The following is a 26,958-nucleotide window of genomic DNA, read 5'->3' as shown; positions in this document are numbered from 1 at the left end:
CATTCCAAGACTATATTACTATCACATACTCAAAAAAAAGTTGTGGTTGTTTAATGTTCTGAAAAGATTAGCACTGTTATTTCAGTTTTCCTCTTTATTATCACTAGTATTTCCAGTCATGGCACCATGTTTGAAGTCGTGTTGTCCCGTCCCCGTGTCCCCAGCCCCTGCTTAGGCTATTCCTATAATTGGATCTTGAATACAATTACCTTAGGAGGACACTGGAGAGCGTACTGTTTGGTATACATTTATTGTGTTTTCTATTCAACTTTTAATTTTGGAATAATGGGAAAACATGGTTAATCATAGAGGATGAGGTAATTCAGAGCTTATCTCATTGCTGCACCATCATATTTCATTATGAATAAAACATGCTAATTATTCTCAGATTGCTATATTTTAAGAAAAAGGTTATAAAGACCTAATCATCAAAAAAGAAGGTATTTGTATCAGAAATCTTAGCTATGGATAGTTAGTGTAAATTAAAAAAAAAAAACATTTTATTTATTTATTTGAGGGAGAGCGAGCAAGCAGGAGTGGTAGGGAGAGGGGCAGAGGGAGTAGCAGGCTCCCCACTCACTAAGCAGGGTTCCTGATTTGGGGCTCAATTCCAGATCCCAGGATCATGACCTGAGCTGAGTGCAGATGCTTAATCCACTGATCCACTCCAGTGCCCCGTTATTGCCAATTAATACCATCTTAGCTTTCTGGAAACCAACCCTAGAAGAGAAACCTGTTGTGTCTCATTGTTCTTCAGTCTACCAAGTGGAAAAATACAGATCCATCAGGACACAGGAGTTTTTGTTTTGTTTTGTTTTGTTTTTGTTATTACATGTGTGTTTCTTTTTAAATAAGTTTTGTTTTGTTTTAGCTTGTGCGGTTTGGGGGAGGGAGGAGGAGGAGGAGAGAGAGAGAGCGAGCGAGCGAGAGCTCCTCACTGAATTTGAAACCCAACACAGGGCTTGATCTAATGACCCCGAGATCTTGACCTGTGCTGAAATCAAGAGTTGGATGCTTAACAGACTGCACCACCCGTTCTGATGAATAATATTTTTAAATTTATTTTATTTTAATTTATTTTAAATTTATTTATTTATTCATGAGAGACACAGAGAGGGAGGCAGAGGCATAGAGAGAGGGAGAAGTCAGCTCCCCACAGGAAGCCGGATATAAGAGTTGATCCTGGATCCTGAGATCACGCCCTGAGGTGAGGGAAAACGCTCAACCCCTGAACCACCCGGGCATCCTGAATAATAAGTTTTTAAGAGGAATTTATCATAAATATTTGCATAAAGGACAATGGGTATCAATTTCACAAAAGCTATAGGATAATTTTTTAGTCCTCAGAGAACCAGCTAAGCCACTTCCTGTTCAGGTGTGTTTCCTTGGCGTGGCAGCACAGTGTAGTGCAGATGTGTGGACCATCCTGCTGATGTGATGTTACCATGGCAGGACTTGGAGGAATCCCCATTCTCGTCAGTCTCTAATGTAGACACCACGGTTTCATACCTATTGTACTGGAGGTCTCTCATGAAATTGAATCTGTCATCATCAATCTTGTTGCAAACGCATTATCTGGTTTATTAAGGTGACCTCTCGCAAGTAAGAGATTTTGCCTGGGACAAGGGCCCCTTCCCATCCATTTGGAAATGGAGAGGAGGGGACTTCCTGACTGTTTTTCCAGGAAACAACATAGGATTTTCCCAGGGCTTGATCTTGAGATTTTGAGAACATTAGCCTGGCCACTGTAGAATATTTGGAAATATTGTTGAATATTCCTGCATCCCAGTAAGCTACAACAATACATTAAATATGATATTCTTTCCTCCATGCACCCAGATAACCAAATGTTCGCGGCCGGTTGAGTAGAACTGTTGTCCTCTATTTGGCTTATCAATCTGTGCTGTAAATAACAATTCTCTTGTTTTCTCTAAGCAGTAAGTGATAGTATTTCTTGAGGCCACTACTGGACCCACCAGCAAAATAGAGGATGAAAGTGGGAATCCCCGATTGCTGTGGTTACAAGGCATAAATCTGCTTCCTCCTTGTGCTTTGAAAGGACTGTCGTAGTTCTGAGGATGATTTTCAGTTCATACTGCCTAGATGCTTCTGAAACCTCAGGCCGACCTTTAATCCACTTTAATGACAAATGTACAGTTGATGATAGTGGTTTCCCTTTTTTCCAAAAGTGAGTATAGTAGCACAGTTCAGTCATAGAGCAGTCCATAAATCCCAGATCTGCTTGATTGCATATTTCAGGCTAGCTGTCATCATTTGGCACTGCCTGGTCTATGAGGCATCCACATTCTGTGTGTAAGGAACGGATCAACTAGTAATGTCTGCAATGCTCATCGCATGGGATGGCTAACCATGTGCTAACTGTTGCAGACCATAGAAGCTCAAGTCAGCTGGTGTTCTCATGCCAGATTTCTAGGGACTTTGTTCAACTAAAGGTCATTGATAACCGGTCCAATAATGGATACGGCTGCTGGATATGCAGTAAGTATGATTTTGGGGTTTCCTAAATGTAAACTGCAAAGCCTGGAGAAAACTGCATTTAGTCACAGATTGGCATCTTGATTTAACCTGATTATTCCTCCTCTGAAACACTGTGGCAGTGATTGAAAAGCACAGCCTTGGGACTAAGAGCTTGGTCAGACCCCCAGTTCTATCAGTTGGGGTTAATTCACTTCATTTTAGCCAGTGATCCTCATCTCACTGCCTACTTTGTCCTCTAATATATAATAGCCCTTGCCCTCCGAGGCCATCATGAGGATCATTTGAGTTGCTATTTCTAAAGTTCTTCTGGCCACTTGGAAAGATGCTAGACCCTTGAAGAATTAAGAACATAACTATCAGCAGGCCTCACCTAACATATATGTTAACCTATAGCGGGGCTGTCGACTAGGTCCTAGTGGCAGTTCCCTGCCCTCTTTCTCTTGGGGAGGGTTTGCAATCCCATAGAGTCCTCAGGGCCTTGGGACACATAGCTGTCATTCTTGTGAAATGTACAGTTGCATTTGATTGTCACTTCCGGCTAATGCCATGGGTACTGTAGCCATCTACTTCAGGATAGGCAGCTGTCATTTTGAGGAAGAAGACATTGTATTGGGCAAGAGAATAATATACCAGAGGCTTAGCACTCCATTATCCTCTGTGCCAGTTAATTTTCTTTGAAAGACTCCAGTTTACTTATCCTAGCATCCTGTTCAATCCTAAGTGGGGTGTAAAGGAAACAAGATAGTTTTTACCAGGTACAGATTCCTGCTGTCCTACTGTCACTCTTGGGTCGGAGGTATAGTCAGTGATGCGTTCTCTGAGTTCCCTGGTATTCAAGGCTGGGACAATCCCTGATTTCTGAAGTCAACCCTACCCCGAAACCCTACTGGAGGAGATCACCACAACCTTAATCTCATGAGGGAAGCCAGTTACGATGGCCACACTGAAGCATTTCATTCAAGGACTCTACTGGAGTGAATAGCCACATATTCCTTCCTTCTCAGAAACGCTATTTGTAGTTAGACTTTTCATGTCCCTTCTTTTGCTCAAGAATTGAGAACATGGTTCTTATTCAGTTCTCTGTGCTTTCTGGAGCTGGCTTTGTGGTACTTTTTTGATTGGGTCATGGGCCTGGAACTCTCCTGAGTAAGCACCCCTTTTCCACATTGACTATGTTTTCTGGGGCCAATTTGTACATGTGCTGAGGAGTGCCAAGAAGGCCGGCCTGTTCAGAGCTTTTAGACTTTCTTATTTGGAGCACGAACTCATTCCCTAAAAGTACAAATTTAAAGGAAGCTAGAATGCATTGAAGCTAAAGGTTACCCAGTATAATCAGAGAGGATTGTGCGGATGCTAGAGCACAAATGTACAACTAGACCATCCTAACTGCCACCAAGTCACTGAAGGCTCTTTGTCTAAAGTAGATACAAGGGGAAATGTTAGGTCATGGCTAGGTTAAAAGAAGGTTTTTTCCTTAAAACAGCATTATAGGCATGTCCCTGGTCAGATGGGCCAGTCAGGAAAGAGGCCCACAGCCCAGTGCTTCCCATCTTCCATGGGAAAGCCTTCTCCTTCCCTGCTTGAAGAGCCTTGGGCTCTGAACTCTTAAAGGAGGTTCTGTGTCTCTACATTTGTACCAAGCATCCCCTCCGCAAATGCAGTATCCACACGCACAAAAGTACGGACTGCAGCCTCACACAGCCTTCGGATGCTAGGCTGAGGAGTCAGGCTCCAAAGTTATTTTGAGGTTTTCCCTGAATTGTTTTTTCCCATCATTTTATAAAACACCTGCAGCCTTTCATGAGATAAGTGATCTGCCCTCCCCTGTACACTGAGCGCTTTTACTAACATGTCTTCTCTAGCACATGTAGAGGCAACAACATGGTCACTCAGTGTTACCTGCTGATAAAGCACAAATAGTCCCTCGTTCCAGAGCAGGTCCCAGGCTCACAGCTGTGCCCCTTACAAGAGCAGCTGGTCAAGGCCCCCTGCGTGATGTGATGCCCAGCGCCTTGTAGTCCACCTCTTTACTGATATGCAGGAGCCAGACCCTGGTGCTTACAGTCCGTCAGCTCCTAGAAGAGATGGCAGGGAAATAGATGGCTGGTCATAGGACATCAGGCCCCAAACCGACATGAAATTATTCAGAACGGAATGGCAACTGGTGGTCAGGTTCTAGATGAGTGGTTGACGTTTGTGTCACACAGTGACCTCCAAACACCATGTGCCTAGTCTAGCAGGGCAGCTTCTCCCCCCAAAGCCGAGACATGGCTGCACAGGACCTGTGGGCACAAAAGCACAGTGCAATACCCAGGGTGTCCACTATCCCTGGATACTCTTGGCGCAACAGCAGGCATGGGGAGATGATTGGCTGGCTAATTACCTTACTAGTCACTCACCTGTTATATATTGAGGGATATGCTGACTTTATCCCAGCCCTTAAGTCAATAGTTGAAGGTGGAGATGGACAACCAGTCATAATTCAGTGTGGTGAGTACTCTTTGCAGAGTTAAATTCAAGAACATTACTACTCAAAAATGAGTATACCAAACAGAGTTTCCTCCCCAGAGGGCCGTGAGGGAAGAGTTATGGAAGGAGGCTCTGTCTGAGGGGAATCTAGCCAGGGTTTGAACTTGATCAAAGATAGGTTCAAGAGAAACTTCCATTTTCGAATCATTAACCTGAAGCATGTTGTGACCAGGAGGTTGAGGGTTGGCATGTGTTTTCCTTTCCAGGAGAATCATCCTTCCTTGTTCCCCAGGCAGCCTGTCGCAGAGCTCTGGCTATTCTGTGTTCTGGGCCATATGTAGCTGCAGAGCATGGCAAGCAGCTGGTTTCCCCACATTCAGCCTCACAGACATTCTGTTTCTGCTTCTCCAGGCCGGAGTCCGGTATTCTCCCATTTATCGTCCTCTCTCCAGGGGCTTTGGACCATCCGGGCATATAAAGCAGAAGAAAGGTTTCAGGAACTGTTCGATGCACATCAGGATTTGCATTCAGGTCGGTATGTTTCTAGAAATGGTTTCAAAGAATGCAATACGCTCCCTCTGTTGGCCCTGCTGGTCAGTATCTCTCTCTCTCCATCTCCCCCTAGCCCAGCCCTATACCCTTCCTTAGCATCCCCTCCCCTAGGCCATGGCTGCTCTCACAGTCTCCTGTGTGCTTGCTATTTGCCATTCCCCAGTCACAGTATCCCCCCCGCCCCATGGCTTGCCTGGTCCTTCCATTAACAAGGCCCGGGAGCTCTCTGTTCTTTTTGGGCATGGGTCAGTGGACTTTTTTTTTGAAAATGTTTTAGGCTTTGTGTACCGTATTATCTATCACAGCTCTTTCGTGTTGCTGTTATAAAAGGAACACAGGCAAAGATAGTACATCTGCAAATGGCCAAGTCTGTATTCAAATAAAACTTTACTTATGAAACAGGTGGTGGGCCATTCTTGGCGCACGGGCTGTCATTTGCCAATTCTTTTTTGCATGGCATGCAAGGTGACAGAAATTGCTGAGGAAGTCAGTTTCCTGAGGATCAGATCCGCTACTCCTTTGATATGTATTATTCTTTCAGTAAGGTTTTTTTTTGCTATGTAGAAATTGCAGTTTCTGCTAAGTTTATAAAATCCTTTCCCATCTATTCCATCTTTATCATATTTTGAAGATAAGATGGCATTTTGAAAGCTACATGTTGATACTTTTAGAAAGGTGATCTTTGAGATACTGGATCCTACAGAATAAACACTGTTTGTAGGGCCCTGTAGTAAGTATGGAAGGTGCTGGAAAGAAAGTGGGACCTGTGCTTTATGTTATTAGAGAACTTGGAACAGTAAACCACATGTGAGGACAAGCTTCATGTTGAGGTCTGGCACTGTAAGAAATGAACTAATGAGTGCATTTTCCCATGTTTTTAAATTATCCTATTTCTATCTATAACTTCTGGGTTGAATTTTTCAATGCATGCTTCCCACAAAGCCACTGTGCCAGTTCCTACTCATACCATATATTGTCTTGTGTCCAAACTTAGCTTTTTGGAACCTTCAGGTTCCTTAGGTATGCAACCTTCCTGTCCATATTGTGTAGAAATCTCCTGTAGCTCAATTAAGCAAAATGCTGCCCACCATGCAAAGTAGTTAACATGGTTTTCTGAGTTTTTCATTTTTCTCATCATGTTTCACAAATCCAGAGGCATGGTTCTTGTTTCTGACTACGTCCCGATGGTTCGCTGTGCGTCTGGATGCCATCTGTGCCATGTTTGTCATTGTTGTTGCCTTTGGGTCTCTGATTCTGGCAAAAAGTAAGTACAGATGTGAATAACTATTTGTGGTATGATTACAATTTATAGCTGCGTTTACAGTTATTAAATTAAAATCTTGCCACCTTGTTTAATGCCATATACTCTTATGTTCTAATGTATTGCATTAAAGCATTTATTGGGTGTCAGGTTGGGTTTGATTCTGCAGTGTGGTCTATGAAGAGCAGTGACTTGAATCCCAAGAGTTCCTATTATCTCTGAATAAATCAAGCATCATGCCCATGTAGCAGCTAACTTTCTGTATATTCCTGGTGTAGCATCTCGTAGTTGTGAGGAGAGAAATGAGTTTTCTGTTAAGCTTTTTGTCCAGTTTAGGGCTTTAGGTTTTAACTTTAGGGCCACTTAGATCTCTTGGTAATACCTGCCTGGTACACTAGTTGAGAAAGATAGACAGGTGGAAAGAATGCTGTCTTGCCAGGTGAGTACCACATGAGCAGGTGTTGGTGTGTGTGGCATGAATTCACACTCCCTACCTTTTCCTTCGTAACAACACTGAATCACAATATTTAATAATGGAACAGTGACTATAGTAGATTAGATTCAAAAGCAGTGGCTCTTAGAACTCATTGCCTTTTTTTTAGTGGTTTACAGCCATGGTTGCTTTGGCCATGGAAAGTGAAATTAGGCAATGGGGTTCTTGGAACCATAATGCTGGGAGTCTCTGACATTTTTTCTAACCTGTGTAATACTGTCAGGTGTGTGTCAATCATGTTGGGATTACTAAGCTCATTTAATAGTCCTTCTGAATTGATAGTGATTTTTCTATTATATTATGGTCTCAATCATCAGATAATAAGGGTGTAATTGTTGCTATCATTATATCCAAAGTATTTAAATATTATGTAAAGTGAGAAAAGGACCTGTGCTCGGGGTTAAGAATGGGACTAACCATATTTTCCTTCTTCCTATGTTAGCTGTAGATGCCGGGCAGGTTGGCCTGGCACTGTCCTACGCCCTCACGCTCATGGGGATGTTCCAGTGGTCCGTCAGGCAAAGTGCCGAAGTGGAGAATATGGTAATGTTTATCTTAACATTCTGAGCCTTTTCAAGTCTCCCTGCTGTTAAATGGCATAAAAGCACTTCTTATGTAAAATATTAAAACTGTTATTTTTACTTCGCAGCTAACCAAGTTTTTTAGATCTTCTTCCATCTGTTTAAGGTTAACGTAAAATAAAATAGATACATCTTTTTCTCAGTCTTCTGTGTGCTATGTCAGCAGGTTTTATATTCACCACACAGTGTCTTCAAATGTAATAAATGTCTCTCTCTGTAGGAGGGACGTTCTGAAATCCTGGAGAGGATAGAAGCTAATTTCTTAGAGGCCTGTTTATTTTTGTGTCTTAATGGGTAATTCCTCATTCCTGATAAAAGAAGAATTCAGTGTTTTTGAGGTTGTTTGTTTAATAGATGTCTCCCCTTGTGCCCCTTCCCCTCCCCTGGCAAGTTAGCATGTCTTCTTTAATGTGTCAGAGCAGCTGAATTTGCTGATGACACTCCTTTCTGGTAGAAAAGTTCCCTCTTGAAATGGGTTAGTCAAAGGTATTGGGGTGGTTGTTTAGGAGACCTTAGCTAGTATGTAAATCATCTCTTCTTGGGAGTATTTGGACCTTCTCTTAAAAACAGTGGGGAAAAAAAAATCTTCCCGGCATGCTCTTCTAATAGAGTAGAAAGTGACTAATCACTAAAATGAGATTGGAGAAATGCCTGAGTGGCTCAGTGGTTGAGCGTCTGCCTTTGGCTCAGGGCATGATCCCAGCATCTGGGATCGAGTCCCACATTAGGCTCCTTGCAGAAGGCCTGCTTCTTCCTCTGCCTGTGTCTCTGCCTCTTTCTCATGAATAAATAAATAAATCTTTAGGAGAAAACAATAAAATAAATGAGATTGGATTATTTATCCAGTTCATCTCCCTTAAAATGGTTAACTCTTCTGTATTCTGGATTGTTGGCCACAAGCATTCCTTTCTTTGACAAAACCCTTCTTTTTCTTTTTAGGTGTGAAAAGTGGGAAAAAATATAAATAGAAAATCTCTCATTCTCTAAAAATTTCTAATGGTAATTCTTTTAGTTTGAATGTAATGCTGACAGAAGTAGGTATAAGGGAAAATGTTCTAGGACTGCAAACAGAGTCGTAAATCCTCAAGTCCTCATCATACTTCTCCTGTCCTTTGGGAATATTGAGACCTGACATGTCATTACCCAGCTAGTAAGAACATTTCATTGATCATCTCTTTACACCTGTGAGAGCCTCCATTCCTAATCCATGATATGTCCTATGTCTTTCAGATGATTTCAGTGGAACGAGTGATGGAATATACAGACCTTGAGAAAGAAGCCCCCTGGGAATACCAGAAACGACCTCCACCCACCTGGCCCCAGGAAGGCACGATTGTCTTTGATAATGTGAACTTCACATATAGTTTAGACGGACCTCTGGTGTTGAAGCACCTGACCGCACTCATTAAATCAAGGGAAAAGGTTTGTTCAAAGCATTTTGCTGCCTCAAAATTTCGGCAAAAGATTTAACACTGCATCTGCTTGTTGGCTTTTTGGTGAATGGGTCAGGGGGCACCTTGTGTGGATATAAATGAGATCAGGTGATCTTGTTCGTTAGTCTTCCTTGGAAACTGACCATGCAGTAGCGATGCCAACATTACTTTCCCCGTGTTGTAAGCTCCCTTGTGGTTGGTCAGCTGACCCAGGACACTAATTATTCATGCCTGAGAATTAGAAGTCAGCCCTAGCTCCTCATCACTAACGTTGTGATATCTAGTTCCTAACTATTCTTATTTCTGTGTATTTCTCAAATCCTTGTTTTCTTCCCCATGGAATCCTCTATTTACAGCCTTCTGTCACCATCCCTTTCCATAGATTTGCCCTCCTATAAAGCATATTCCCCTGTCCTCTCTCCCATAGACTGTTTTGTTTTGAAATACAGATCTGATCTTTCTGGGGCATCTTGATAGCTTCTGGTCTGTGTGTGCTGCTAGTAGAACCATAGCAAAGTCCCAAGTCAACCAACTCTGGAGCAGCATGGCCACCTCTCAGCCACCAGAGAAGAGCGTGGAATCTCTGACCCAGTCAGGGCTCAGGAGACAGTGAGGAGCCCAGAGACTCGGTCAAAATTGATGAAAGGAAACCCAAGGGGTCAGGGGATGACACATGGAGGAGACCACTGAGAGGTTTATGACCTGGACTTGCCACTGTCTAAATCCACCAGCTTGGGTCCCTCAACCCAGACCAGGGTCGTGAAACCAGGACAGTTAAGACTGTAGTAGGAAGTTCTTTCCCTGCTTACCTCTTTAACCTCGATTTCTTAATGATTTTTTTTTTTTAATTATTTGAGAGAGAGAGAAAGTGAGAAAGGGAGCATGGGCAGCGGCTGAGGCAGAGATGCATATAGCCCGACTCTGGGCTGAAACCCAGAACCCTGAAATCATGACCTGAGCCCAAGGCTGATGCTTAACCAACTGATCCACCCAGGCGCCCTCACACAAACCCGTATGTGGGTATTGGGTAGCTTCTTCCAAAATATCCTCTCCTCCCTGTCCCGTTCCCATCATGGCCACACAGCCCCTCTGCCTCAAGAGGCCCATCCCTTCTGTTATCTGGCTGGTGAAAGTCTGCATTTTTTAGTCCACTCTTCATCTGCCTCTGGGAGATTCTTAATTCTTCCATAGCATCTTACATATTTTCTTAAGACAGCATTTGTAGTATGCCTATGTTCCTAGTAGCGTTATGAATGCCAGAGGTGGAAGCAACCCAAGTTGTTCATCAGTTTATGACTGGGTAAATGTATACGCCCATACAGTGGAACATTACCCAGAGGGAAGCAAATTCTGACACATGGAAAAAACTGCTGAAGGACATTATGGTAAATGAAATAAGCTTGAGGACAAAACAGGACAAATACTGTATGATTCCATTTACATGAGATTTCTGACCTCCTTTAGTAAATAGAGACAAATAGTAAAATGATGATTGCCAGGTGCCAGGAGGTGAGGTGAATGAGGATTTAGTGTTTAGTGGAGCCAGAGTTTTGAGTCTTCCAAGGCAAGGAGAATTCTGGAGACTGAGTGCACAACAGTGTGAGTGTACATAACACCATTAAATTATACAACTACGAAATGGATAGATTGGTCACTTTTAGGTTATATGCATTTTTTACCACTATTAGAAAATTAAAAGTTAAAATTTAAAAAGAAGTAGCACTTGCGGCGTGCTTTGTAATTGGGGTTCTGTATCTCACAGTACCCTGGGGCTGCTCGTTTTCATCTATGTTCCCCTGAAAATGGCATTCTTCAGAGTACGTCATGGGTGCTGAGGGCCTGTGGGCCGGAATAGTGAATGAGTGATACCCGGACGTGAGCAAATCAGTCGCAAAAACATACGTGCATCCCAGGCAGCTCTTGTAAACAGCCCGTTACTGAATTGTGTCAAATACTTTATGACCTATTCCTTCCTTCTCTAACACCAACCCCTTTTGGGGATTGTAGCCATAATTTAATGAGTATTCCCTTGTGACACAAAGGAATAATTGTTCAACGCGATTCCCAGATGAAAGCCAGGGAGTCACTTTGTAAGTCACGTGACAAATGCTACTGATACCATTTTCGGCCCCTAGTGTAGTTATTGGAAGAAGGTGAGGGCACACCCGTCGAGAGGTTGTTAATCGTAACTCCTGATGAGGTTCTGTCCCCAACAGCACTGTCCGGGATGTTTGTTTACTTGCAGACCATGTGTCCATCTGACCGCACATTCTAGACATCATGCTCTTAATTTGTGCACATCTTAAATTTCCCGTGAGGCTGTATGCTGTGAATTACGAAACTGTGTAGTACAATTTAGAAACGTAGCAGGGGGATCCCTGGGTGGCGCAGCGGTTTGGCGCCTGCCTTTGGCCCAGGGCGCGATCCTGGAGACCCGGGATCGAATCCCACGTCGGGCTTCCGGTGCATGGAGCCTGCTTCTCCCTCTGCCTGTGTCTCTGCCTCTCTCTCTCTCTCTCACTGTGTGCCTATCATAAATAAATAAAAAATTAAAAAAAAAAAAAGAAACGTAGCAGGTTTGTAATATTTGATCTTAAATCCCCTGAAAACATAGGATTATCTGCAATTCCACAGTGTTAGCAGAGAAATGAATTTGGAGATAGTTAGAATAACAACAGTAACTTGGAATTTGTGTCTTCGTCAACTGACAATGTCCCCTTCTGCTCTGTTTAGTAACTAGCGATTATATCCAGGCTCTGGAATCATGCAGTGACTTGACTGCTTGTGTCGATCCCAGGTTTTATCTCCTCTGCACCCACCCCCTGCCTGTTATTTGCAGACACCTCTGCCCCCATCCTTTGGGTTTGCATATGATCCTGGTAGACTGTCCCAGACTCCTGATGGGGGAATGCACCAACACAGCAGAAGCGGTCCTTCATTCTCTTCCTTCTTTTTCCTCTGCTGTCCTGATTCCTCAAAGTTCTAGGAGCAGGAAAGTGTAATAGGTTCTAAGCAGGTTTCTAATTCATGGAAGAATTAATAAGAACAAAATAAAAAACTAAAATGAGATAAAGATAAACTAGTCTTCCTAGTTAGATTCTAAACACTAGCTGCATTTTTCATTTAGATGATTTTGTGGTTGATTTGATCATTTTAGAGAGTACTGGGCCATTTTAAAGCATTTTCCAGGTCTAGAGGTAGATTGATTTTGGTTTGTTTGTTTTTTTTTTCCTTGCTCAGAGCTATTACTTGGATAATACATTTTTACAGATGTGTACTAGACCTTGGTATAATGTGCAAAAGTATTAGTTTCCTACATTTTCTACTTTTTTACATAATATCTTCTCAGAAACCCCTCTCCTTTCTCTCACTTCCCCTGCTGACTTCTTTATTCCTCACTGCCCAGACTGTGAGCTTCTCAGAAATGCTGACTCTTAAGCCCACCCTGTCCTCTTGTGTCTGTATTGCCTTTGAACATGCCCCCCACCCACCCTGATAAAATCCTCTCTGTCACATAGGCAGTTTTGGATGACTGTCACTCATGATTTCTAAGATATATCCTCTGATAATTTAAAATTGGGCTCATGAGTGATCCCAACCCTTATGACTGACCATGACACTCAAAATTTCTCTGTCACCACCCTATAGATTTACTTCTGTATTTTGCAAGTTATTAATTTAATAGTCTAATTTCATTCTATATGACTCCAGTTTATGCACTGTCTATATCACTGATAGAGTGTTCCTTCTGCTATATGCATCACCACCACCACCACCACCCTTCTCACAGGGGCTTTTGGTATTGTAGCAGACTGGACCCTGCTGGGGTGTGGAATCTGAAAATGCCAAGCACAGCAATAAATTTGAGGCCCTTTTAGCACTTTAGGGGATGATCAATGAGTCTCACTGCCCCAAGCAGGGCAGTAGGTCTGTGTGGCCTGTTTCCTTGTGGCTCTGTTAGCTTCAGGTTCTCTCTTCACTCTGTCTCTATGCACCCACCGGAACATGGGTATCCTTTTTGCTCAGAGATGTTGGCTCTTTTGTTCTACCTATCTCGTTATTCTCCCCCAAACCCACATCATGCTTGCTTGCTTGCTTGCTTTTCTCTTCTTTTTTTTCCTCTTCTTTCTTATTTTTTCACATCCTGCTTTAAATGTCAGGCAGTAGCATTTGTAGAATAGGCCAGTTCCTTGATAGCCACCACACCTGTCCCCACTTTCTTCTAGCCAGCCAGAGGGACGTAATAAGGCTCCCGGTAATTCATGCATAAGGAGGCCATTGGCAGAATGTACAAGGGGCGAGTAGACATGGCTTTGAGTACCAACCTGCCCCTTGCTGGCTCTGTTAATTCAAGCAGGCTAATTTGTCTTACTAAGCCTCCCTCTGATCTTTTGACAGAAGAAAGTAATAGGTCCTCGAGAGTTGTACAGTTTCAACAAGATGTGACCCCCAGGACCATCACTGGTGCCAAGCAGATGCTCCAACAATAGTAGATGACACTATTTTGGGGTGTGACATGGCCATAACCACTTCCACTGGAGAAGTTGTTGTCTGCCATTTGCATTTGTATTTTTTTTTGCATTTTTATTTATGATTATAGTATCCGTTTGCCATGTCTGTTCTCTACGCAGCTTATACCTCAACAGCATGGCAGTCAATTTTCCATAAATTTGTCCATCATCACTTAAAGTCTCAATTCTGTACAGAATGCCTGTTTGACACAGGACACCACATGTAATAAATATAAAAGAAAGGTGAACCTCTTACAGATCCTGCAGTCCAGAAGAACAAGGAAAGTTGTATAAAATTGGCTACTGAAAAGCTAGCAGGTGGTCACAATTTTTACGAAAGTTTAGAAAATGATGATGAATGTACCTCTACTTGGTGGGAGAAGCCCACGTGTGGGAACAAGATGATCATATACAAGGAATTTGGCATTTGAGATAGACATGGTGCAATGAGTGTAGGATCTCAGCACGTGGAAATGCTTGGGAAGAGCATTCCTGGTGGTAGGATCAGCATCGGTAAAGACACAATGCTTTGATCCAGTGAATGAAGGATCAGGCACCCACAGAGCATTTGGGGAAGTGAATGACCAGATATGTAGCTCATGCTTGCTTCTGTAATCCTTACCACTTCCTTGTTATCCTAGGGAAGCTAACTTCCAGCAGTAAAGGATGGAGAGTCAGTTGGGACATTTTCTTAGGTGGGGCTTCCTGGGACAGTCTGAAAGTAACAGAGCTATCCTACAGATGATCAGTCTGAGAAGTCAGCACTCGGGACTATGGTGGGAAGAAGTGGGAAGTAGGAAGCCAGTAGCTATTGTGTACTCCTAGCAAGATGTAATGGGGAAAGTGAATCCAATGTTTGGAATCAAACTGATGTTAGGAAAACAAAGTTATAGGGGTGATTGTGTGGCTCAGTTGGCTAAGCGTCCAACTTTTGGTTTTGGGTCAGGTCATTATCTCAGGGTTCTAAGATGGAGGATCTTTGCTGAGTGTGGAGCCTGCTTATGATTCTCTCTTTGTCTACCCCTTCTCCCCCCAGTGCTCATTCTTTTTTTTTTTCCCCCAGTGCTCATTCTTGATTGCTCTTGCTCTTCAAAAAATAAATACATAAATATTAAAAAAAATAATAAAAGTGCTAATGCCCAGGTTGTTCAGGGAAACAGTTGGGAGTCAAAATTGGTATCCTATTTCTGAGGGGTAGTTTGGCAGTACTTAACAGCCTCCTTTGAAAATGTTTATACCTGTTTCTCAGCAATTCTACATCTAAGAATTTATTTTGAGTAATTAGAGGAGTTTGCGAAGTTTTAGCTTCAAGGATATTTAACTCAGTTTTTTATAATAGAATATTGGAATCACCCTAAATATCCACAAATGGGGGTTTGTTAAATAAGTGATCACCTATACTCTAATACCATCTGGCCCTTAAAATATTATCTTGAACTGTTAAATGAAAACTGTTTACTACAATAGGTTCATATTAATCTCATTTTCTTTAAGCTTGTATTTTTAAGAACATACACATATACATAATCCAGAAAGAAAACATATCCTCTGAAGGATCGTTTTAAATCATGATGCTGAGGTTATGACTAGTATTTATTGACTTTTTAGATTGATTTGCACTGATTATGATTAAGGAAAGTTGGTTTTGTGTTTTAAAAGATCATGTAGCCTTGCACTCAGGTGACTCAGACTGAGTCCGCAAACATTGTGGAGGAAGAATCTTTAGGGTTTGGTGCCATGCCGGCCTGCAGAAAAGGCTGGACTTGAGGTGAACATGTTGAGCCCATGAGCCTAGGGAAAAAGTCAGGCGATGACAATGGAGAAGTTGGAAAAGGCAGCTCTTCTGAGTGGAAAAGTAGGTGTTAATTGTGTTGAGGTTGATCTCTGAAGAGAGATCCAGATATAACTATCTAACGTATTGATGTGGTTGTCAGAAACCACATGAATCAGTTGCAGTTGGGGTGATAGCACAGAAACATCCACACATTCGCAGAGACACAAGTCTTGCCTGTATCGTCATATTGTTAATTTACATTTGAGCGCACCTCAAGATACACAGAGAAACACATGAGTCATGTATATGTATGTGATAGGACCTACCCATATTGAGAACATGACCATCTGTGAAGTATAAATTAGAGTTTACCATAAGGTATAAAATGGCTGTAAAGATTATAAAATTAGGGGTGCCTGGGTGGCTCAGTCTGGTAAGTGTCTGCCTTCGGCTCAGGTCATGATCCCAGGTCCTGGGGAGCCTGCTTCTCCCTCTCCCTCTACCTACTGCTCTGCCTTCTTGTATGTGATTGCTCTTACTCTCTCTCTTTCTCTCTCTGATGAATAAATAAAATCTAAAAAAAAAAAAAAAAAAAGATTATAAAATTAGCCAAAGCCACTTTTCCTTACATTGATAAAATTAGGCTCTTTTTAAAAATGCTGTCAATAATTATACAGGGTAAGCTTTAAAACTTTGGAAGTGTTCAAATGAGATAATCTGTCAAGTTCTGAGCATAGAATCAGTGCTCAGAAAGTTCTCTTTTGTTGAATGCTGTTGAAAAATTTGCTGAATGAATTTACAAATGGTTGAAAACATGTCTTAAGCCCTTCTTTGGTTCCGGATAACTAGATGAGGTGATATCATATCTTGGGCAGCTCCCACCAGCGAATTTGTAGTTGGGTGTTGGGCAAGCTCTTTGGTCTTTAAGCAGAAGGGCACACGGGGCGGGGGTTGGGGGGAGCAGTTTCTGTATACAGGTTTGAATGCATGTAGCTAAAAACCTATTTTGTACAGTACAGTTTCATTCCTGACTAGCATTTTTCCTGCTTTATATTGATGCTTTGATCCTATTGTTTGTGCATTTAATTTCTCTCTACTCTGGTTCTAATAAACAGACTGATACTGGACGTGTATCTTTCCCAAGGGGGTAATTGTGCATATTAATTACTTTGTAAAATGCCTTTTGAACTGCGGAGATGAAAGGCCCCATATAAATAGCAAATAATATTTGTGTTTTTGTTGTTGTTGATGACGATCTCATTAAGGGTATTTCAGCTACTGGCTACTCTTTTTTAAGACACTGAGACTTAACATTTAAAAATTTTAAGGGACACCTGGGTGGCTCAGCTGTTGAGCGTCTGCATTCACCTCAGGATCTGATCCCAGGTCCAGGGATCTAGTCCCACATTGGGCTCTTTGCGAGGAACCTGCTTCTCCCTCTGTGTCTCTGCCTGTCTCAATGTGTCTCTCATAAGTAAATAAAATCTTTTAAAAAAAATAAAATAAAATTTTAGGATATTTCCTTTCGAGATAGAATGTGACCAGGTATTTAATAGCCAGAAATGATGTGCTTGTTCTACCAAAGAATAATCCCTCTCCTGTGGTAGAATTGTGAGAAAATGATTACTTGTTTATGTATAACGCTAACGCTTCTGACTTGTTTATCTCTATACTATTATCTAAGAAATCCACAAAGTTTAAATACCCAAACAGAAGGAATAAACCTAATTTAAAAAGTGACTTATCAGTGGCTGAGGAGATTGCTGGGTTTTCATTGCCACTGGGCTGATTGTATAATTTTTTACTTTTCTATAGACCATTGGATCTCACCCGAGAATGGTGACCCCTCTTCCTGCCTCAATCCCCCCTCAAGGGACTCTCAAGGAATTTGTCACTGTCTGACATTTCTGGTTGCTACAGTTTGGGGGGTGCTTCTGGTATCTGGTAGGCAGAGGGTGGGATAGTGATAAACATTTTACAATGAATGTACAGGGCAGCTCTCTACAACAAAGAATTGTCTAGCCTAAAATGTCAATAGTGGCAAAGTTCAGAAACTCTTTTTAGACACATTCAATATAGAATTTCCTTAATGGGGATGCCTGGGTGGCACAGTGGTTGAGCATCTGCTTTTGGCTCAGGTCGTGATCCTGCGGTCACAGGAAGGAGTCCCACTTTGGGCTACCCTTAGGGAGTCTGCTTTTCCCTCTGCCTATGTCTCTGCCTCTCGCTGTGTGTCTCTCGATGAATAAATAAATAAAATCTTAAAAAAAAAAAAAAAGAATTAATGTGTCTTCACCAACCAGTGTGTTTCTCCTAGGTATTTTGCATATTGTTACTCTTAATCCCTCCTGGATCTCTTTACAGGTTGGCATTGTGGGAAGAACAGGGGCTGGAAAGAGTTCCCTCATCGCGGCCCTTTTTAGATTGTCAGAACCAGAAGGTAAAATTTGGATCGACAGGATCTTGACAACAGAAATTGGACTTCACGATTTAAGGAAGAAAATGTCCATCATACCCCAGGTATGTAAGTCAGGGCATTCTCACATGTTCTTTTGATAGGGGAACATAAGCTTCATTCTAATTTTACTTGGTTTTTTAAAAGAAAAATGAGGGGTTCATCCTTTCACCCCAATAGGGTATATTTTTAGCAGCAAATATTTTCATCAGATACCAGGTCTTTGTGTGTGTGTGTGTGTGTGTGTGTGTGTGTGTGTGTGTGTGACAGAGAGAGAGAGAGAGAGAGAGAGAGAGATTTCAAAACTTACCCAGAGAAATTTCTGGACTCAGTCTTCCCTGGTACTGCAGTTTTATCCACTGATAATCACATAATTCTGAAAATAAAATGATAAATATTTTATTTAGCATTTGAGAGGGTTTTAGCGAAACATGGGTTTTATATGTTTTAGTGGTAGAATTTTGCTGTAGGAAATAAAACTAACTCTTCAAATGTAATTGTCTCTAGGGAGGGCTTTCCATGAAATGGATGGGCTTTGAGCATTAGTGTTTTGGGTCAGGTCATTATGTGGCCTCTCTCATTTTGGAGAGACTTAGAATCTAGCCATTAGTAAATGATTGTGACCAGGTGGCAGTAGAGCATAGTGAGAAGAACTCAAGATAAGGAGTGCCATCTCTCTGGACCTGAGGTTTCTCTCCCTCATAAGACAGCACATAATTCCATCTCCCAGGACCCTTCTGATGGCAGGGTTAGTGCATGCGGGGTGTTTCTTGTAGCGCCAATACCTGCCTGCTCTGATGGGAGGAGGCTCTCCTTCATTTTTCTTATTCTGCTTCTTTACCGAAGTGTAGTTTTCAGGAAGCATTCTAGAGATTGTATTATGCACAGTATAAGCTCCTGTCATTCCTTGTGGCTCACTCATTGAGTCTCAGTAAAAATACAGGAAGTACTTATTAAACAAATAGTGTCCTCCAGTTTTATAGCCAAGGGTTAGCATAGACCCTGTGCCCACTGGTCTGAGGTCTGCAGCCTTGGGGTCTGGTCTTCCATTCTGCCCTCTTATTTGGCACTCACACATACTCAGCTCCAGGCGTTGCTGATTTTTCTTTTGTTGTCTTTTGTTTTTTCTTTTAATTTGGAGTTTTGTTATACTCTCCAATTATCTGCCTATGAAGGAAAGCTGAGAAACTCTCTCTCACACACACACAGAGTTTTGAGATGAAAAACATAGGGAGGGCAGCCTGGGTGGCTCAGCAGTTTAGCGCCGCCTTAAGCTCAGGGCATGATCCTGGAGACCCGGGATCGAGTCCCACGTCGGGCTCCCTGCATGGAGCCTGCTTCTCCCTCTGCCTGTGTCTCTGCCTCTCTCATGAATAAATAAATAAAATCTTAAAAATTTTTTAAAAAAAACACATAGGGAACATAGGGAGTAAGACACAAAAAAGACATGTAAATGTGTTTCCTGACATGTCGATATGAAGAGCTCATAGATGCCTATTTATTAGAATGCATGTAGAATATGGCACCCAGGGATCCCTGGGTGGCGCAGTGGTTTAGCGCCTGCCTTTGGCCCAGGGCGCGATCCTGGAGATCCGGGATCGAATCCCACGTCAGGCTCCCGGTGCATGGAGCCTGCTTCTCCCTCTGCCTGTGTCTCTGCCTCTCTCTCTCTCACTGTGTGCCTATCATAAAAAAAAAAAAAAAAAAAAAAAAAAAAGAATATGGCACCCAAATGGAAAGGAAGTGTGGAGTTGTATCTTAAGCTTGAGTATAGCTGTGGGTGCCTAACACTGGCCTCTGGAATAATTGAAATTATTCTAAGTGATTTCATCATCAAAATCAAGATAACTTCTTTCACAACCACAAAGAGATAACCCCCTCACCCCCACTTAGAGTCACTACTCTCAATAAAACCAGAAAACTCCGGGGTACCTAGCTGGTTCAGTTGAACATGTGGCTCTTGAGTCGTGAGTTTGAGTCCCACACTGGGTGTAGAGATTACTTTCAAAATCCAAAGCAAGGCAAACAACAAAAAACACCCAAATGCTGGTAAGATTGTGGAAAAATCTGAACCCCTTTTCACAGCTTGAGGGAGTGTAAAATGCAGCCACGGAGGAAAACAGAATGGAGTCTTCGCAAACAAAAATAGAATCACAGAAGAATGATCATTTTAGAATTATATCCTATTTGCAGTTCTGGATGTATACCCAACATAATTGAAAGCAGAAATGCTAATAGATACTCACAATACTATTCTCAAGAGCCAGAATGTCCTTAGGTAGATGAGTGGGTAAACAAAGTGTGGTCTGTTTGCACAATGTTCTGTTATTTAGCCTTAACAGGGAAGAAAATTGTGACATGAGCTCCAGCATAGAGGAATCTTGTGGACATTGTTAGGTGAAGTAAGCCACTCACAAAAGGACAATTAGTGTATGATTCCACTAGTATGAGTTACCCAAGTATTCAGTTTCATTGAGATAGGAAGTAGAATGATTGTCACCAGTGAGTGGCTAGAAGGGGGGGTTGGATAGCTAGTGTGTAATGGGTACAGAGTTTCAGATTGGAATAATAAAAAGTGTTCTGGAGCTGGATGGTGGCGATACCTACACATGAACTCACTTAAAAATGATTTAAGATAGTAAATTTTGAGTTTTGTGTATTTTTACCACAATTAAAAAATCTTTAATAGCTTTCCTATCTCTAATATTTCTATGCGTTTCTTTTTTCTTTTTCCTTTTTTTTTAGTTGAAGCATGACTGCCTACAATATTACATTAGATTAGGATATATAATGCAGTGATTTCATATTTATACATCTTACGGAGTGTTCAGCACATTACATCCATTTATCATCTGTTACCCGCCCCCCATCTCTCACCTCTTAATCCCCTTCAATATTGTGTCCATTAATTTTTTTTTCAAAGATCTCCCTGTTCAGGCAAAATGGAAGGAAATTTTTAGCACATTCAATCTCTGTATTTAAAGCTTCCCTGTGGCTACTAGATTCATGACTTTAGAAAATAATGAGTTGAAATTCCTAAGTTTTGTATTTTGGTTGTACCCATCTCTGAAATGGGCCAGTCGAGATTAGTTAGCAGAAATGCTGGGTGTGTCTATAAAGTACTTTCATGTCCTTGGATGAAAGGATCTAGGAACATGTCCTGAATTATTTTTAATGCTTCTTAATAAGAAATGGTTGTATGCTTGTGTACATAAAAGCACTGTATAAATAAAGAAATAACGTTAGATGATTTTTGGCTTTGCCACTAATGTTTTGGAAGCACATCTAAGCAAAGACTAAATACACCTTGACATCACCAGGTTTGGGTTCTCTTCCATAACTTCCCACCCTACTTTGGAGCATGCTGGAGGTGCATACTCCAGCGAGCGTGCTTACAAAACAGTACTAAGCTTTGTATCCATGTAGATAGTGATCACCAACCATTGTAAACACAGAGTTCTCACTTTATATGCCTTTGTCTCCAATGCGCAATATTGGTTGACGAAAAGAGAGTCTAGATAGACGGTGCAATATGTGAGGGTCCCAGGAAATCTCGCAGGAGGCAGCCAGTGGTAGAATCTTTAAGGGTGTTGACTGAGTTATCAACACGACCCTCCTTTTTATTCCTTCTCTGTCTCACGTGTGACCCTTGATGTCACTTAGCGTCCAAGCTCCAGTGTCCTCCACCATAAAACAGGGCTAGTAGTTACGGGCTAGTAGTTACTGGCTCATATATTTGTCTCAAAGATTTAACTGCAGGAGAAAAAATGTTTGTGGCCTCTCAGGAGTGCTTCATAAATAGAAACTATTGTTACTAAAGATCAGGGCACTACCCTCTTGGGTATTATTGTTACTTAAGTAAAAGCAGTAACACGTTTTGGAATGAGGCTCTTAAATTTCTCTTTGTTTTTGTGGTCGTTGGTGATTTCTTTTACATCGGTTGTTTATCATAAACCAACTTGTTTCTATCCATGTGTATATAGTGAAACCAAAAAAGTGAAGACAATATGAATTCTAGCATCAAGAGTAACGAACCTGTCCAGTGTTTTCTTCACCAGGAACAAGGAGAGATGTATCACTTGTTTTCTTTTGTTTTCTGGCTCCTCTCCCACCTGGCTTCTTTCCTGACCACTGCTCTGTACCCCACTAATGCTTTGCAGTCCCCTTTGAAGACCTGGATATGTTTGTTTTCTTCACCCTTCCCTTGTGCCTGGCTATTTCCTACCTCTCCCCAAGCTCTCTCATTTCTGTTGCTGTAGTTTTGGTTGTAGTCGTATGTGAATTGAAGTATTCCTAGCACCTAACATTTCTAGTGCTTTACATGTTTTAGCCTCGTGGCATACTATCCCTACAGTTTTATGGTGATCCTAATCGGACACATTTAAAAATTGAGGCACAGTGAGCTTCACCCCTTCAAGGAAGTGGCAGAGCAGGATTCATATTTATTGTAGGGAGATTCCCAGTTCCACATCCTGACCAGCTCACTGCTCTCCTCAGGCCCGCAACACATTGGTGAACTGTAGAACCACCACAGTAAACTGCTATATATCACGAGCCTGCACGCATATGTGTGCACACATACGTGCAGAAACACGTATTTCGCAAAACACTATTATCCTTAGTGCTCTGCACTCAATTTTCTATTATATCCATTCTATTCTAGTTCATATCAAAGACAAAATGATGGTCATGAAGCACAAAATTGATTTCATGATCCATTGCCTGCACTTGCAGTTTGAGAAAACAAAACCACTTTTCTTTTCTGTCCCCTGGTTAGCCAGACTCCTGCTCTAGGTAAGTCCCATGTCTGGAGCCTCTCTTGGGCCCTTATTCTCACCGCAGCCCTACAGGGTTAACACCATTTTCCAGGAAGGAAATGAAGATGGGCCGAGGGTGGTTCCTTATGTATCGGGAGTCAAACAGCTCTTAAGCAGTAGAATCAGAACTCTGGACTGTCTGACTTCAAATACATATACAGTATATATATATATATATATATATTTTAACTGAATGATCTTCAGTATCTTACTATTTTTTCTATCACACTCAAAAACAATTCCCCAAAATCACAACAAAGGACAATTGAGAGCAGTGTCAAAGATAGTTCTTGTTTTTCTCATTTGGACAGTGATGGTTTTGAAAGGCTGAAACATTTGTAACATTTGCTGAAAAATCGTGAGGCACACTCTGCACTAAAAGAAAATCAATTTTTAAGAAAAGGGGTTAATGCACTTACCTGTCCTAGGCTAGCATCAGGAGTAGGTAATCGAAATTGTACCTTGCCAGAGCTAAGAGCCCTTTCTCTTTACAGCATCTAAGTTGGCTGCAGGGGTGGGAAGGTCTGTTGGCCTCGTCACTTAAGTTACTTGTCTATAAGCGCAGACAAATTCCGTCCCTCTTCCCCTGGTATGAATAGGAAGCAGTGTCTCAGCACCCTGATTTAGAGTTTGGATCAGTCTCTACAAAGGAGAATGAAGGTTTTTGTTTGTTTTGTCTTTTCTGATTATTGTTGGGGTTTTTTTTGTTTTTGTTTTTTGAGTGTACAATTTAGGTGAGCCAGGTCTGCCTCCTTCTCTGGCTGTGGCTTGCTGTGGGCCTGGGAGTGAGCTTCCATGGCCATCCCGTTTGTCCAGCTCATCCAGGTCCCTGCTGCCCATGCCGGGAGAGATGAGAAATGGAAGGAGAGGATCCCAGCCAGTGCCCACCTCAGGAGAGGCAAGGAAGTAGTGACACAAGTGGTGGTACAGTCATGGGCCGATCCCACCGGGAATATTCAAAAACAAATATTCTTTGGAATGTACCTCTCAATTTGTATAAATTTCAGCAGAAAGGAAAAAATGAAAGCCCTTCCTAAATTGCCAAAAGGGCAGCTGAAATGGGCACTTCTCTTTATGCTCACGACTCGAAATAGTTAAACATGTTCCCTACGGAGAATAGCAAGATGAGATTATATTTAGAGAATAGCTTGCTTATCTGAAAGGATCTGGAAAAGTGGATTTCAAAACTTTTTTGGATGGATTCTCTACATCTAAGGCCTTTTTCCTTTTGGCACCAAGAAAATGTTTTCAGTTGAAAAGTGATTCCATGCAAATTCATTATTTATGATTGCACCCCAAGGGTTGGCACAGATCAACAGCTATCATCTTTATCATGATTAAACCGATTCTTTATTTTTCTTTCTTTCTTTCTTCTTCTTTTTTTTTTTTTTTTTTAACATTTAATAGACTTTTAAAAATCAGAGCCAAAGCTACATATTTTTTAAGCCGTCCACCCTGCTGCCTTGGTATTTATTTCCATTTCCCTGGGTTATCTTCGGTAGGTGGGAAAGGTTAACTAGAGCTGTCTCTTTAAGACTTTTTTATTCTGGATTTATTTCCTCTATTTTTGTTTTGTTTTTGTTTTTGTTTTCGTTTTGTTTTTCCTTGTTGAGAACAGAACTCAGAGGAAAGAGGTAGTATGCTGTTACTAGTAAAGAAATACAACTGGAATCTAGCCTAATGGAGTCAGCCTTTTGTTTCTGACACTGAAGTCTTCATTAAAGCCCAGGGTAGTGCTCCCTGAGCTCCTGACCTTTTGTATCGAAAGAGGACTTTACAGGACTTAAACTCTTTTTCCTTTGTTGGCAGACAGTGTTCTTTTCTTCTGAATATGGATGATGATCAGTTCATTCAGAGGCTATAGGATTCTTTTTTTTTTTTTTTTTTTTTTTTAAAGAAAGTAAGATTTAAAGCCTCTTCGGGTGATTCTCTCATTCTTGAAACACAGAGACAAGCTACCTTAATAAAGGTCCTCAGATTAGAAATGAAAATGTAGCTCTTAGGACACAGGGGACCAGCAGCCTCTCTGGAGGCTATGTTTTCGGAGAGGACAGATTTCCTGGTTTGGGCCTGAAATGATTAAGGTATGGAAAGTGTTGTACTTTATCTGCCTGGTTTGTAACCACTTGTACTTTTTTTTGGTCTTGGACCAGGGTCATTTTAAGCTTCTGAAAGTTAGTGGGTAGGATTTCCTTTTAGGATAATGAGAGCTTTGTCTTCTAGTAGCGTCTACAAAAGGCCTAGTAAGACCGTGTTCTTAGTCTTACAATTGTGTTGAGAGATTATCAATTTACTACACTAAATGCTTTGATTCAGAGTGGCCATTTTTGGGTCACATGGCTAATCTGAACTTACTTTGGTTAACAAAGGAAAAAAATTACTATGGCACAAAAAATTAAAAAGGTAAGCTTTTAATGAAAAACAGATTTGATGTTAAGATTCCATTTAAAATAGTACGCTGAAAAGAGCATTTGTTTTCCTGACTGTACCATGCCATGTAACTCTTCCAAAATGACGCTTAATTGTATACCCTCAGGAAAAATATTTAGGTTAATATATTTAATGTATATTATATGTTTACATGAAGCTTGTATGTCCTGCCATGAATCTCTATGCTGAAATGTTATGCCTGCAAACATTTTTACATTTATTTATAAAATGAGTTTATAGACTTCATTGCTTGGACGTGATGGTTTTGAAAGACGTGGGTACTTTAAATAATAGTATCTATCAGACGTGGGTACTTTAAATAATAGTATCTATCAGAAATGACGATTAATTTGACCCTTATCTGCTCTTGCAGTATGTGTCTACTGTGAGCACTTTTATTACCTTTTGAAGATAGTATAGTGGTTTCTTATTTGGCAAGTGGATGAAAGTTAAATGAATAGAAACCAAAATGAACACCACGCATAATACACATTGGCATATTAAACAGACATTGTTAACAAATTGCCTGCTGGTTTTAAAGAAAAATACAGCTTCAATCAGTTAACGTTCTAATAAATTATTCTCTTCTTTCATGTTTTGACTGAAATTGTATTCATTTGGAAATATATATTCAGTCTGTCGTAACAAAGAAAAATATTCTAAATTACTAAACTGTTTGCTTCTACACACTGCTAAGTGAACTTGAGTAATCACCTACTATATCCCTTTAGATTGACATAGAGATTTAAGTGGTGACCTGGATTGCAAGGGGAAGTGGTTAAACTCAACTTTTTTCTGTATGAGAGCGGTGACTTGATAATGAACAGAACCTCCCTACAGTCTCTAGATATCTCAGATGTCTGTTTAGAGCTCAACACAAAGAGCCCCAGGCTCAGTGTCAGAGAGACCAACTCCTCTTTCTGCAAAGAATCACATGTTAGTCCCCCAGTGTTTGGGCAGGTTCCTCCATTTCAAGACTTTTTCTTAAAGAGAAGATGAGGGAGGTGATGGGAGAGACCCTTCCTGTGAATGAAATAGGGGATTGGATTTTAAATGTGTATTCTCCTCTTGAATAACCACCAAAACAATGCCTCCCAAACCTGCGAAACTGGGCCTTTTCATTATTTAACAAAAAAAGAAAAGTCTATATTTGAAAAACAAGTCAGGATTTTTTGTAGATTAGCTTAGGAAACAGCTCTGTAGAGTATACTTTAAAATCCAGGTGGACCCTTTATCCTAGACCTGTTAACGGATGTGAGTTTGTTTTATGAGAGGCACCTGAAGGCAAACACGTTCGGTCCTGTCAACCCTGATCGGCTTGGGATTAGTATAAGCAAAGAGACCACCTCCCACTTCTTTGGCTGGCCTTGAAGCTGATTCCTTACTCTGTCCATCACTTTACCTCCCCCAAACACCAGTCATCAGAGTCTCTCAGTTTGGGCGCTGGAGCAGATATTACTCATGGTTTAGAGCCTTGGTGGGAGGAGGACTGTGAAAAAGTGAGGAACAATGGGTAGCAGCCCTCCTTTATGGAACCCTCAGGGAATTGGAGGAGGGGAAATGAGAGTTTGTGAACTGATAATTACAAAAGAGTAAGTTAAAGTAAGATGTGAAGATTTTCTGAAGTAGAGTGAATGAAATACACTGACAGGGACCTCCTACCATGGCTTATTAGATAGTGGT

At 41.3% G+C, this 26,958-nt stretch overlaps 1 protein-coding gene across 1 annotated transcript in view; it reads left to right on the top strand.

Moving 5' to 3' along the window:
- The window catches only part of ABCC4 (ATP binding cassette subfamily C member 4), a 245,850-nt gene that overhangs the window by 190,532 nt on the left and 28,360 nt on the right, over positions 1 to 26,958 (top strand). Inside the window, 5 exon segments of the mRNA NM_001197174.1 lie at positions 5,380 to 5,499; positions 6,674 to 6,784; positions 7,717 to 7,817; positions 9,086 to 9,277; positions 17,938 to 18,093. Of these exon segments, the coding sequence (NP_001184103.1) occupies positions 5,380 to 5,499; positions 6,674 to 6,784; positions 7,717 to 7,817; positions 9,086 to 9,277; positions 17,938 to 18,093 (680 nt within the window).

This window comes from Canis lupus, chromosome 22, assembly GCF_011100685.1.
Source record: "Canis lupus familiaris isolate Mischka breed German Shepherd chromosome 22, alternate assembly UU_Cfam_GSD_1.0, whole genome shotgun sequence".
NCBI lineage: Eukaryota > Metazoa > Chordata > Mammalia > Carnivora > Canidae > Canis > Canis lupus.
This window is presented reverse-complemented; position numbering and strand designations above follow the sequence as displayed.